The sequence below is a fragment of the Uloborus diversus genome, chromosome 6 (genome assembly GCF_026930045.1).
Source record: "Uloborus diversus isolate 005 chromosome 6, Udiv.v.3.1, whole genome shotgun sequence".
Taxonomy (NCBI): domain Eukaryota; kingdom Metazoa; phylum Arthropoda; class Arachnida; order Araneae; family Uloboridae; genus Uloborus; species Uloborus diversus.
The window spans coordinates 36,092,092-36,105,816 of record NC_072736.1 but is presented as its reverse complement, the minus strand read 5'-3'; the positions used below and the strand labels follow the sequence as shown (position 1 = coordinate 36,105,816).

Below are 13,725 nucleotides of genomic sequence, written 5' to 3'. Positions count from 1 at the left end.
TGTGTGATTCTGAGATGAAAGTATTCATAGCCATAATTTACAATAGACCAATGAAATATCTTGCCAATTTACAGCATTTAGTTGAATCTGTCGCAACCAACTGAGAACATAGTGAATGTTACCGATGTCTTTTTCCAATTGGGCCAGCAATCCAGGATATTGTCCTGTCACATTTGTTGCCCCAATTCTAAATGGGCAGTCAACATTTTTCGAGGCTGCAGAGAGCAAATTTTTGGTTCCTGTCAAAAGTTTTCCTTTTAAAGTTAAATTCCTTTTTAAAAGCCTTAACTTTATTTCACCACGGAATGGATGCATAAAGATAGCTGGTCTATGACTGAAATGTCATGTATAGCAGTGGTGCCCATCTTACGGCCTGCAAACCACAAGGGGCCCGCGAAGCTGATCTATGTGGCCCTCTGTTGTGTTCCATGTTACAAAGCGCAAAATATATTCTGAAACATTTCAAACCTACTGTTCATCGTCATCGGATTTTATGAAAGATATTTGCAAAACTGGGAGTCAAGTAGTCATGTATTGGTTTCTAAAGAACAGATCCAAAGTTCTTACCAATAAAATAGGCATGCAATAATAAAGAAAACAAGTTTTGGTTTATTATTATCTTTAATTTTTCTTGTTTTCTCATTATATTTAGAAAAATAAATCAATTTTATATTTGTTCTGGTCCATGATATTCCTCTTGACATGAGGTGTGGCCCAAGGTAAAACTAAAAAAGATTGGGCACCACTGATGTATATCATCAATCTCAGTTCTGTTGAACTTGTTTCGTTTTACTTTATGCACAATTTGAACTTGAATTTGAAATGCAAGAACGTAAGTAATTTTTCAAAATTTATTCAAATATTTCAACTGGTCCCCCTAAACAGTTGGCCCAGTTGGGGAACACCGACTACCCGACCTGGCCAGTCCGCCCCTGTCAAAGCACAATACTTTTTAAATGTTCTTACTTTGGATTCAACTCTTTGATACTAAATTAGTGTTGTACTTTCTAATAAACTTTTTAAAATTGCATTCTAGATTGGAGCCAGACAAAAATAAATTACATATGAGGAAATGTGTTTATTTTTTCCTTTGTAATTTTTGTACTCTGCAAAATTAAAAGATTGAGAATTCCTTTGCTTATAAATTGCTGCTATTATATGACTTTGCAACATTCTTATTATGATTCATTTACTTTTTCTTCTGTACTTCTAGACCCCTAACAGCTGAAGAAATTGCATTAAGAAGAGAAAAAGCAAGGCAAAAACTTGCTGAAAAATTAGAAAATACTCAGCCAGATATGACAGAGAAGACTGATGTTGATGAAAGTATGTTTTTGTTTACATGATTTTATGCTGAAATTATGCTCACTTTTATTTACCCTGGATGAGTTTTTTTTTTTTTTTAGTTGTCTTTCTTGTACTTAATATTTTCTTATCATAGACCAGTAATATCTTTCAAAAAATATGTAAAGATTACAACAATTTTTAACCTGGGTGTAGTCTTATCTTATTTTATTACGTTAATGCTCACGTTTTGGTCTTTTCCCCACCTTAGTGATCCATGAGATGAGAACAAATTTTGAACGATTTGGTTTAGTGTTTGCTATAGCTAATTGAATAGCTACGATTTACTATATAAAAGTACATAAAGAAGAACAATATTTACAACGTATGCTGAAAGAAAGTAACTGTTGGGGACCTGACTAGGTTGTCGCGCTATTGGTCTAAATTACCAACATACATTTCCGAGAGCTGTGCAACCTTGAAATACCGAAAGAAAATCTCAGAACTCTGTGTGAGGGTTGGGGAGTTTCTCAAGTTCAGCTACACAGATTGGCCGCATTATCAATATAAGAGGTCGTTGGATAGAGCAAAATATATGCCAACGGGCAGGGAACAGACCAATTCGCAACTACTTAAAAATTAATGCATTTAGAATTTTCCCCCATGCATTTAGGAATTTCTCATATAAAATGATGTTTGATCATTTAAAATGATGTTTGATCATTTAAAATGATGTGAAATCTGTTAAGTACAATTTTGAGGATGCTCTCTCTCTTTCGTAAGAAACTGCTTTCTTATTTCTATTTTAAAATGCACTTAAAATTGTTTTTAAATTCCTTTAAAATTGTTTTTGAATTCCTTTAAAATTGTTTTTAATGTATGTTAGAAGAAATCTCTGAACAATAACACTTGCATAAGATTCCAAACTTGTCTGTTATTTTGTCTTTCTGTTTGAGCACATAATTGTGACTATGTTTATTTTTTACAGTAGCAACTTCATCCGATACTGCCGTTGAAGAATTATCAGACACAGCTTTTATTGCTTTTGCTCGTGTTTATAGTGGCACTATAAGAAAAGGACAGCAACTCTATGTATTAGGTCCAAAACATGATCCAGCTAAAGCATTAAAATTGGTAATCTTATTTTATTTTTGGAAAATATTGCTCTAAAAAGGGAAAACTTGAAAGCTGTTTTTATTACAGTAAAACCAGTGGTCTGATTCTGGAGGTAAAATGGGGGGCGAGGTATGCTACAGGTTCAATCTTGAGTTATTAAGATGAAAAAACATTGTAGTTAATCATGACTGTATTGTTTCATTAAGACTTGTATTGTTTTCTTTTTTTACATAGGAAACACCTATCAGCGATAAAATAACTGTTCATGATCTTCATCCTGATCAGCATATAACGATTGGAGAAATTAAAAGCTTGTATCTTTTAATGGGTAAGGAGCTCATTGAACTAAGTGAAGCACCCGCAGGAAATGTAGTTGGTGAGCTAAATTATTTTCGCATATTTTCTCTACTATCCCTCTATGTCTTTTTTTTTTCAGAATATTAATTGTTATTGTTATAAATCTCAATGTATGTATTAACTCATGATATATATATATATATATAGAGAGAGAGAGAGAGAGAGACCAGGGGTCTCTAACCTTTTTTACCCACAGACCACAATGCAAATTTTTGAAAGAAATAGGGGAAGGAAATCCAGCAATATTTCAGTTCAGCTGGTTGAGTTAGCGCTAGCTCTCCGCCCATACAACTGTGATTTTTTTTTTAATTAAGTGCTTAATGATGGCTTTACGATTTTATGGGCTTGGTTTTCTTTAAAAATGTTTTCAAGGAAACATATTATCAAATATTTTTATTTACCAGTTTGTAAGCTTCCCGAAAGCTGGGCAAAAAATTTTTTGCCACTCGAATGTAGCTTGCGGACCGCAGGTGATATAGACTGTTTTAAACGCCTCTAAAGTTTAATGTTTGTGGCAAGAAAAAGAACTATTTTTGATGGAAGTTCAGTTTAGCAAATGCTGTAAAAAATAGTTACTGATTTTCTTTTGTTTACTTTTTCCGTGTTGATTTTTTTTCTTTTGAAATTTTTGTTTATAACTCATCAAATTTTTTAATTCAGCAGACTTTGGAAAAACATGTCTCACATAATCCGAATCTGACCTCCATACATGCAAAAAAACAAAAGTTCTAAAGGGTTGAAAAATGAACTGAATTGAATCAATCATTTTGATCTGTGATATGTATGAAAATTGCATTACACTGCTTGACAATTGCTAAGGAACAAGTGATTTATGCAAATTTGTGCCTCAGACAGCTGGAAATAAATTCAAGATCAGATGGCATGGTAGATCAAGGCTCGTTATCTGTGTATGAAACAGTGCGTACAAACTCAAGATTTGTACGAAAATTAATGCTGTTTGGTGTTTAACAAAAATAGTGCTGGATGCTGAAAAAGTTTTTTCTCTGAAATTCTGTTTAGTTCTTGAAGTATTTAAAAGTAAAATGTCAGCAAGACATCGTTTGATAACGTACAATCGTTTACGAGCAGTTGGACGACTGGAAGCAGGTCAAAGTGTCACCACTGTAGCTGCTGAAATGGGTGTGACAAAAAGTGTCATCTCCCAATTAAAGAAGGCCGCTGAAGGTGGAAATGCTTTGTAAAAGCGTGCGCGGGGTCGTGGTAGAAACACCACACCTTCAGAGGATCGCTATGTAGCCCTTGTGGCAAAAAGGAACAGAAAATTCACTCCTTGGAGGGATAGCTGCAAATTTTACAACCGCTACCGGTGCGCATGTTTCTGCAAGAACTATCTCATGGCAAATAAAAAATGTTGGATTGTATGCACAGAAGCCGTACGTTGCATCCTACTTCAACCACGCCATTGTTGAGAGAGATTGCGCTGCTGTAAGGAACATGTTGGTTGGGATCGTCAAAATTGGTCTAGAGTGATGTTCTCTGACGAATTTCATTTCAGTGTAACAAGTGATTCTGGTCACCAACTACTGTGGAGAGAGTGTGGAAGACGTTATGCACAAGGCGTGATGGTGCGGGCAGTCATCATGCACAATGGCGGAACAGCATTTAACATTTTTGAACATGGAAGCGTTACGTCTCTAAGGTATTGCAGAGAAGATATACTGGATTATGTTCATCTTTTTAGGGAGGCTGTAGGTCCAGACTTTCTCTTTATGGACGGCAATGCATGGCCACACAGGAGCATTAAAGTATCAGACACACTGCAAAGAGAAAACATTCTCTGTATGTAGTGACCTGCATTCTTTAACGACTTAAATCCAGTTGAACATGCCTGAGAGGGTCTTGGCAGGCGTGTTGCGCAAAGAACTGTCCCTCCCAGAACAGTACAAGAACACAAATTCGCCTTGAGAGAGTAGTGGGAAAATATCCTCCAAGAACTCCTCGATAGTTTAATGGGGAGTATGGAAAACAGATGCATAATGTGCATTAGTATCCATGCAGGGGTCGATCCAGCGCCAAATTGGGGCCGCTTTGCGGCCCCTTCACAAAATTCCGCATGGCAAAAGCGGCCCCATTCACAAAATTCCCCATCGCAAAAGCGGCCCCATTCACAAAATTCCGCGTCGTAAAAGCAACCCCTTCACAAAAATTTATAAAAAGGCAGCCTTTTCACAATATTTTTTAACCGCAAATGTGTACGCATCTACGCGGGAGCCTCTTCCACCTTCCCCCATCTTATCTTTTTGCTTGCTGCGTGAGGTGTTTTTGCTTGAGAGCGTCAGAGGGGGGACGGGAGAGGGACACTTGTGATTGGTAGCTTGTTTTCAGGAAAATCCTAAATTTTACTTTGATTACGCAATATATATTTAGTATTAATTTGTGTTAAGTTTCAAAATCCAATTCTAAAATAACTTTAATTAAAATAAAATTATTTTTCACGCTGTTTTTATATTTTTATTTCTTTTTAAGATCTTGATTTCCTTACATCCGCCATGGTAAACGAATTTTTCGCATTTTTGATGTTTACTGTACCTTGTTAAGAGGCAAACAAATAAAATTTCTTATATATTTATTAACATCATTTAATTGCAAAATTTTAAACGAAATACCTACTCTGCAAGAACGTCAAAAGTCAAAAAATTAAACGCTAAATGTTGGTGCAATATTATTTTGGGTTTTAATTACTTTTAAGTTTTTCAAACACATACATGGAATCGTTAATGAGTATTTCACTTCTGTGTTAAGAAATATGTGATATCTTTGAGTCTGTTCATATTGTATTTATTAGGAGTTATCATTACGTTCAGCAGCATGTGCAATTTTTATTGCTCTTAAAGTATTTGACAGGGGCAAACAGGAAATCTGTTGTGAGACTTTCACCTTAAGAAAGTGTGCCTTGCATATGTATATTTGTAAAAAACAATAAATGTAATGTATGTGTCAAATTACGAATAAAATGTTAAGGGTCTTACTTCCCCCCTCCCCCAGCGCATTTTCTCTTGACAGCTTTCAGGTATTCTTCAAGAACTTGCAATCACCCCTGAAACCTGTCTAGGGCTTTTCTATAACGATACGACAGCTAAAAATGCTTTAATATAATCTTTTCCAAGAAAAAAATCACGAGAAGGTCTCTTTTACAAACATAAAGAAAATTCACAAATATATTTTGCTTTTTCACAAAAATAACGAAATTTCACAAAAATATTTTGCCTTTTCACAAAATGGGGACCCAAAAAATAAAACCTGGATCGACCCCTGCCATGGTAATCACACATCATCCTAAGGTACTCATGTCTCCATCATTTTGACCTAGATCAGTTTTTTGTTGTTGTTTGAAAATCATCTGAGTAGGATTTTTTTTAAATTTTAAGTTTTTACTTCATTGATGCAGTAATATCTGTACTATTTTGTATTTATAATAAAGTACTAACTATGTACTTAGTTTTGTTTTTTTAATCATTGTCTATTCTTAACTATTCCAAAAAACGAAATTGTTCCGTAGCAATTGTCAAGCAGTGTACATTGCTTGGTTGTTAATGCTACACACATCACGGATTTTTTCATTTTTAATAAAATTGGAACCCAGTGGGAAATGTGTATGTATGTAATCCAACAAAAATATTGGATTTTCTAATCTGATGCAACTGTTTAACATTTTAAAATTATGACATTCTTAAAATTAAACATCGTCTCATCTGAGCATACTTGCTCAAGGAAATGTTTTCATAGATTTTGCTTCATTTTTGTGTCCTGAAAAAATTGCTCTTTTTTGGGAGGGGGGGCCCTACTCTACATGATGATGCAGATTACTACTAGATTAATAGATAGCGCAGTTTTGCCTATAAAGGCTCTTGTGCTAAAAAACCCAATCAAACCAAAACAATTAGATTAATAGACCTGGAGGAAGCAATATAGTTATCTATGGCGAAAACCTAATTTAGAATTATATTTTTACTTTTCCAAATGTAAGCAATTGAATTTTTCAATAATTTCTTGGGTTATTTTGCATCTGAATTATGAACTCTTATTCCTTGAAGCATGTTAAGTTTTCTTTTCTGTAATTTTTAAAGGTATTGGAGGATTGCAAGACCATGTACTTAAGTCAGCAACTTTATCAAGCACAATCGCATGTCCAAGTTTTACTGATCTACATTCATCGACAGTTCCCATTATAAGAGTTGCATTAGAACCTGCACACCCAAGTAAAATATTTTTGTATCTAGTTTTAGTATCTATTTTTTTCACATGTTCGTTGGTTGTCTGAACTTTGCCTACATTGCTTAATAAATTGAAGAAATGTATTTACACTATTGAAATGCCTATCTATGTATGCCTGGCTAAAGGTTGCTTCTGATTGGTTGTTAGTTGTCACAGAAAAATGATGACCTGTGATGTTCAAAAACTTTCCAAATTTGGCAACATTTGGCAATTTCTCACCAACTTAGGCACCAAAAATGATGCTAACTTGGTGGCATCGCTTTCTTGCTAAACTCATCAACTCCAAGCAGATATGACATCAATACTATGTTGTTACTCATTATACCACTGAACTATTTAAAATTGATATTGATGTATGTACATTTCGATGCACAATACAGAACTAATTATCCAGAATGCTTGGGTCTATCACTATTCGGAATATCTACATTTCCCAATTTTTTGTATCACTAAAACACGCAATTTGCTGATAGTTAAAAACCCAAATTACTATAATAAATTGTTATACATTTCAAAATAAGAAGTAACAGAAAGAAATGCTTTTAAATTTGGAGATATTAAAATTAAAAAAACATTTAAATGCCTAAAAATTTAAAACATTCACACAACTAAAAAAAGAAACAGTTTTTTTTTTTGGTAATAAACTTTTTTTAAAAAATGAAAATGAAATGTAAGAATTATGCTTATGAGCGAAAATGTGTGATGTTTCGTACTAGTCTGTGAACAAAAGTTTGTTTTGTTTATGCAATTTCAGTTTTTGTTTTTGCGATTACGATATCTTTTGTGTGTTGATTTTAAATTACTTTTAAATTTTTGTAGTCTCATTTGTCATTTAAATAATAAATAAAAGGATCTCAACATTCCATGCAGTTACACAGAGAATTCACAAATCTGCTTGTCTGCGTAATAAACAATGTTGTAACTATCATTGAATAATTTAGTATGGTGATATAGATGATTTCTTAAAATTAGCAGTTTTGTCGCTTGACTGGTTTTTGAAATAAATGATTCAATTAAAGGCTATCAAAATGAAAACATTTTCATTAGAATGCTCCAGTACTCATTACTTTTGTGTTCAGTTGGCATAAAATATCGTATCTATCAAATTCAGAGTGTCCTTTTCATTTCTCGCTGAGAAAATTTTTTATGAAAATTCGCCATGCGTGTAAATTGCGCTCCAACTTAAAACTTCGTTTTTGTAATAAACTTCCCAAAATTTTTGCTGTTATACATATATTAAAAAAAAATATGCTTGTCCTCAAAAAAAGGAAAAATACGTATTTTCAAAAAATAGCGGGAAAGTCGTTCAACAGTTTCATGGCTTACTGAATCGCAGATTTGTATAAAGCACTTAAAAGTTATAAATTCATGCAAATAGAATGTTTTTTAAGAAGCTTTCAAAAATCCTGTGACCTAGTGATACTAACACTGTAACCCATTTTGTATTTCATATGTTTTCCCTATTCTTATGAATTTTTAAAGCTATATGCCCACCCAGTATGATTCAAATTAAATTGAGTGTCCCTAGGTTCACATGTTTCCCCTGCAACCTTAAACCGCAGAGGAAAATGTATTTATGTATTTTTTACTATGTTCAAGGGGAAATGTCGTCTCTTGTGAAAGGTATGAAACTCCTCAACCAAGCTGATCCATGTGTACAAGTATTCTTGCAAGAATCTGGAGAACACGTTTTGGTATCTTCAGGCGAAGTACATTTGCAAAGATGCATTGATGATTTAAAGGAACGGTATGAATACATTATTTCAAATGTGCCAATGAAGTCTGAAATTGCATCCACAAACGTATTTCAACTCTGATTATTTTAACTAGCAGCATTTATTAATTTTATTTTAAAATATAAATTTTAAACACTATTTATTTTCTTTTAGTTCTTTCAAAGAGCCCTTGCATCATTTTAACTAAATATGTTTGTTTTTTTTCAACCTCCAAAACAGATTCTGTAGCTTTAAATTCCCAATTGTTACTTATATTGCATTATTGTACAGAAAATTTAAATATAGGATCATTGCTTTTGTACTTAAAGTTTTGATCGTTATTTAGCTAAAGCTTGTTTTAAGCTTTGCTTAAGCATCCAAGCTATTTAAAATAAGCTTTTAAAGTAAAAAGACCTACTCATTTAATGAAAAATTTAAATAAATTACTTATCTTACGCATAAAACTGCTTCTTAAAAATGTCCTTCTTTATGTTTATGAATTTGTTGAATGCTTGGATGGATGCTAAAAATATGTTTAATTCGTTTCTACTCTAAATTTATGAATGAATTTCAAGGTATACATGTGTGTGTATGTATACAACAAAGCACCACTTACTGTCCATTCCCAAAAGCAAAGACTAGTACTCCAGATAGATTCAATTTTAAAAAGGGGTGATAGGTTGAAGATGGGTACTTTCCACTCACATTTGCTATCTTTGACTTTTTCAATGCTACTTTGGAAGAATTTTCGAACATGTTATTTTGCACCCTTTACTTCGGAATTTCCCTTCCTATTTTGATAGAAACCCAGCAGACCTGACACATGCGCAAATTGGCGAGAGGTCTTAGCTAAGGAATACAGACAGTATGTCTGGCATTTATTACAGTCCAAATTGCTTAGTAACCGTTTTTATTATTATTATTATTTGCTCCTCAAAGTTTAGATTCTTTATAGTCTTTCCTCTTTCTAAAATTTCCTAATTCTGTGCCACATTCATTTTTCTTTCTATCTTTTTCCTCCTCATTACAGCAATATCAGTCAAAAGGCATCTTAAATGACCTGTTAAACTGGTTTGACTTAAAAACAGTTCCTTTTCTAAGTCATGTCTCTTACAATTTTTTTATTATCAATATGTCTTTTTTTCATAAAAAATCTTTGATATCTTGGAACACTAAAGGGTTTTCATTCAAAGGTAAAAAAAGCAGAACTTAAACCAAATTCCATAAGAGATTAGCAAAAGTAGATTTGACCAAAAAATAAGACATTCAAAATTCCACTCTAGAAACCATAGACTGAATGCAGCAGAAAAAAAGTTGAGTGCAGATCAACATTATTTAGAATTCTACCTCAACTATTTTATTGTTGTTTTTAATAAAAATAACAAAGCTTTACTTTTACTTAAATTTGAAAACTTTTTTCATAAATTTGATTTAATTTGATTAAATGAAAATATCTTTTGATTATTTGATGTACAGTCAAATTCATTTAGTAAAACTTTGATATGTATCTTCATTTATACAGTGCTTTTTACATCAATCCCTTAAAAGATACATCAGTGATGCTTTACAATGTATATATTTGAGTATGTCTTTACATCTGTATTTTACTAAAATATTTAGTATGTTTTATGTTGCTCTATTCAGATTTTCATTCAAATATGTTATTTAAATTTTTAATGATGATATACAGCGGAACCCTGATTTTACATTGTCTGCTTCATACGTTAACCCTCTTCCATTGTCATTATTCTCTGGTCCGTTGAAATTTCTGTACCGATATTGTTAAAATATTGTGGATTTTAGGTTACTCTTTTTCAAAAAAAAAAAATTACTTCATATGTCTTTCTTAAAAATCATATTTCTACTACAAGTCTCTTGGATTTTTTTCTGGATAAATTTGTTTTTCCAGCTGCTTGAAGCTGTTCTAGCTTTTTTTTTTTTTTTTTTTTTTTTATGTGTTGTTGTTTTTATTGTCAAGGGATCAGAGCTCTAAAAAAATTTATTTGCAAATTCAAGCCAAGCAGCAAATTTTATAAAAACTGCTACTGAAGAATGTGTTATATGTGAAGTTGCATATAAAAACGAAAAACAAATAACGGATATCTTTCCCTAGTCCACTGGGAAAGTATCCATCCATCCTCATATATATAATAGCAAAGTCACTGATCGAGTAACGCTCTTGACGTCCCCAACATTGAAACTCGAGCCACATCATGATAATTTGAGAATTTTTTTGGTTATGTTTGACATGCAGGGAAATGCTTTATTTTGAGAAGGCTGAACTTAATCCGGCAACTTAACCATTCTACTGGTAAGACTCATCTTAGGAGAATGAAAAAACAAAAAAGTGGTCATCAATGAACGCTATCTACTGTATTTTAGGCTAAATTCATTGGAGTTAGGGTTAAAATTTCAACTATTAAAATCTCATAAGCAGCTTTGTTCAAATGTAAAAGCAATTTTCACCCAGCATACCTTGACGGGCAATTCTCTAATTTTTAAATAGTACGCTTGAATTTTCACCCTCGCCCCTGATTTTAAGTCTACCTGCTTGGTGATTTTTCATTGCTAGTCCAACAAAATAAGTAAAATCGTATTTCCACTATAGCAGTGTAATTTTGTGTTTTCTTGGTACACCCATAGTATTGTTTTAATTAGCAAGAGCTTTTTGTAAGTACTTTTTGCTAATAGATTAATATTATCATCATCATCCTTACATGGTTGATTAAGACTAATGAGCAGCAATTATTTTTTCATTGAAATTTGATTCTAAAGGAAATTGGTGTGTAACTATGACTGAAGACACAGTTGTTTAATGTGTACCAAATTAGGTCTAGAAAGATACATGTGAAAAAGTTACTGCATTTAAAACTATTTTTGCATTGCTTTTTTTTTTTTTACGTGATGTTATACCAAAATTTTTGGAGGACTTTTAAGTAACTAAAATATTTTTTATGTGCTTCTAGTTTTGCAAAAATCGACATTAATGTATCTGCTCCTATTGTCCCGTTCCGAGAAACAATAATTCCACCTCCAAAGGTGGATATGGTTAATGAAATCATTGAAGAAAAATCTCAGCAAAAGAAATTCGTTAAAGTGAGTATATTTTGTTTTACTATTCATGATAATGCTTGCTTAAATCAAATAAAATTTTAAAATCACGTTATTATTCCTTATTAGTTTTATGATTCGTTGTGTTCTCATTTTATAAGCAAAGTTGCATGGGCGCCCATACACAAAATTGCATGGGGGGAGGCTATGGTATTTTAACCATGGTGTAGCAGGATATTTTCCCCTTGGAAACTGATTTCAGGACAGATTAAGAGTCATTAAAAATTGACATTTTTAATAGCTTATTCATTAATGGCTGGAGAAGAAATGATTTTACATTTTTGCAAAGAAAAAAGTACTAAAAGCAAGGAAGTTCTAGTTTCTAAGTAGGGGTTCAAGCCCCCACTTGGCCCCCTGTATGGGCCTTTCAAAGTTGTATCATCAATAAAAATATAAAAATTCTTTAAAACTAAAAAAAGTCTTAATGTCTCAAAAATTCTTTAACTTTAATAGTTTACATTTAGAATACCAGTAAGAAGTTTAAATTTTCTGAAAAAATATTTAATAATCAATCAATAACATATATTTTTAAAAAAATACCAAGCACTCTTTTTAAAATGCACTTAAATGGACAAAACAACTTTTCTGGGGCAGAAAGGAAAATTTAAGTATTCCTGTGGTTTCCAAAAATTCCAAGAAAATGACACCACAAACGAAGAAAAGTGTGGCTCAAGTCCTGAAGAGAATTTCTTATCATTTATCAAGCTTTCAATCATATCTTTGAGTGTTGAAACATGCATATTTTTCTTATTGAGGAAGTTTGGTTTGAAATGACTAGAACCGCACTTTTCTTGGTTTGTGGTGTCATTTTCTTGGAATTTTTAAAAACCACAGGAATACTTAAATTGTCCTTCCTGACGCAAAAAAGTTATTTTGTCCTTTTGAGTGAATTATAAAAAGTGCTTATAGTATTCTTTAAAAAAGTATGTTATTTTATTCTTTTTAGTGTAAATGTATTTCAGAAATAGAATAATGAAGCTTCACCTTAATTCTTCATATAAGTGCTACGTATTAAAAGGAAAAAAACCTATATATGTGTCTAAAACTTGAAGCAGTTGGCACGAAAAATTAATCCTTGTTACTTATTCTACTTTGAGCGACTGAAAGTTAAGTGTAAATTGGGATGTCCAAATTATTGTGAATAGTAAAAATCATAAGTTGCGCAAACCCATTTACGATTTCATGAAAGACGTTAAATGTTACACTGAGACGTTAAATGTTAAATGTGACACTTTTCACTCCAGGGTGCCCTGCACCTTCCAATATTTGTGGTTTAACCAGTTGGATTTGACCCTGAAGACAGCTCTGATTTTTTGATCCCGACCAGAAACCGAGCCATCCCTGCTCCAGCACCCCCAGAGATATTTTTTCACTTGAAGAACTTTGTGACCACAAGTATACAGTGGTGATCTAAATTATAAGGACAAAAAGAAAAACCACCACATCTTCGCTGCATTTGGTCGGAAAGTTATGAAAATTTCATGACTAGTAACTAATAGTAAATTAAATATTTTTTTATAACTTTTATTGGAAATACAAAGGAATTTCTTTTTAGTAGAAGGAAGTTTGAGTTTAGACATCCATATGATATGGACAAAATTATAAGGAAAATTAGATTTTTGTGTTCTAAAAAGCAAAATTTACATGTTTTTTGTCCTGCAAACTGCTCTACATAACGATATAGATGCTTAGTAAGGGCATGGGGAAGTCACATTCTATTTTTACATCAATCCCGCTTAACTGTAATGTGTCTCAAATTCTTTAAGGTATAAAACTTAAAGAATTTGAGAAAAGGAAAGTAGTTGCTTGAAAAATTTTACGATGTACTTTACGTCAAATTGCAACAATGAATAGATAGAGATTGATCATTTAGAGCTTTCTCAAAAACTCCGTCAAATAAGATCAA

General features: G+C 32.5%; 1 protein-coding gene across 1 annotated transcript in view; it reads left to right on the top strand.

Annotated features, from left to right (window-relative positions):
* Window positions 1-13,725, top strand: part of LOC129224339 (elongation factor-like GTPase 1) — a 328,060-nt gene that overhangs the window by 44,435 nt on the left and 269,900 nt on the right. The window contains exons 14-19 of the mRNA XM_054858780.1: window positions 1,214-1,326; window positions 2,273-2,418; window positions 2,635-2,776; window positions 6,846-6,977; window positions 8,593-8,740; window positions 11,675-11,804. Coding sequence (XP_054714755.1) covers window positions 1,214-1,326; window positions 2,273-2,418; window positions 2,635-2,776; window positions 6,846-6,977; window positions 8,593-8,740; window positions 11,675-11,804 — 811 coding nt within the window. The remainder of the gene's footprint in view (window positions 1-1,213; window positions 1,327-2,272; window positions 2,419-2,634; window positions 2,777-6,845; window positions 6,978-8,592; window positions 8,741-11,674; window positions 11,805-13,725) is intronic.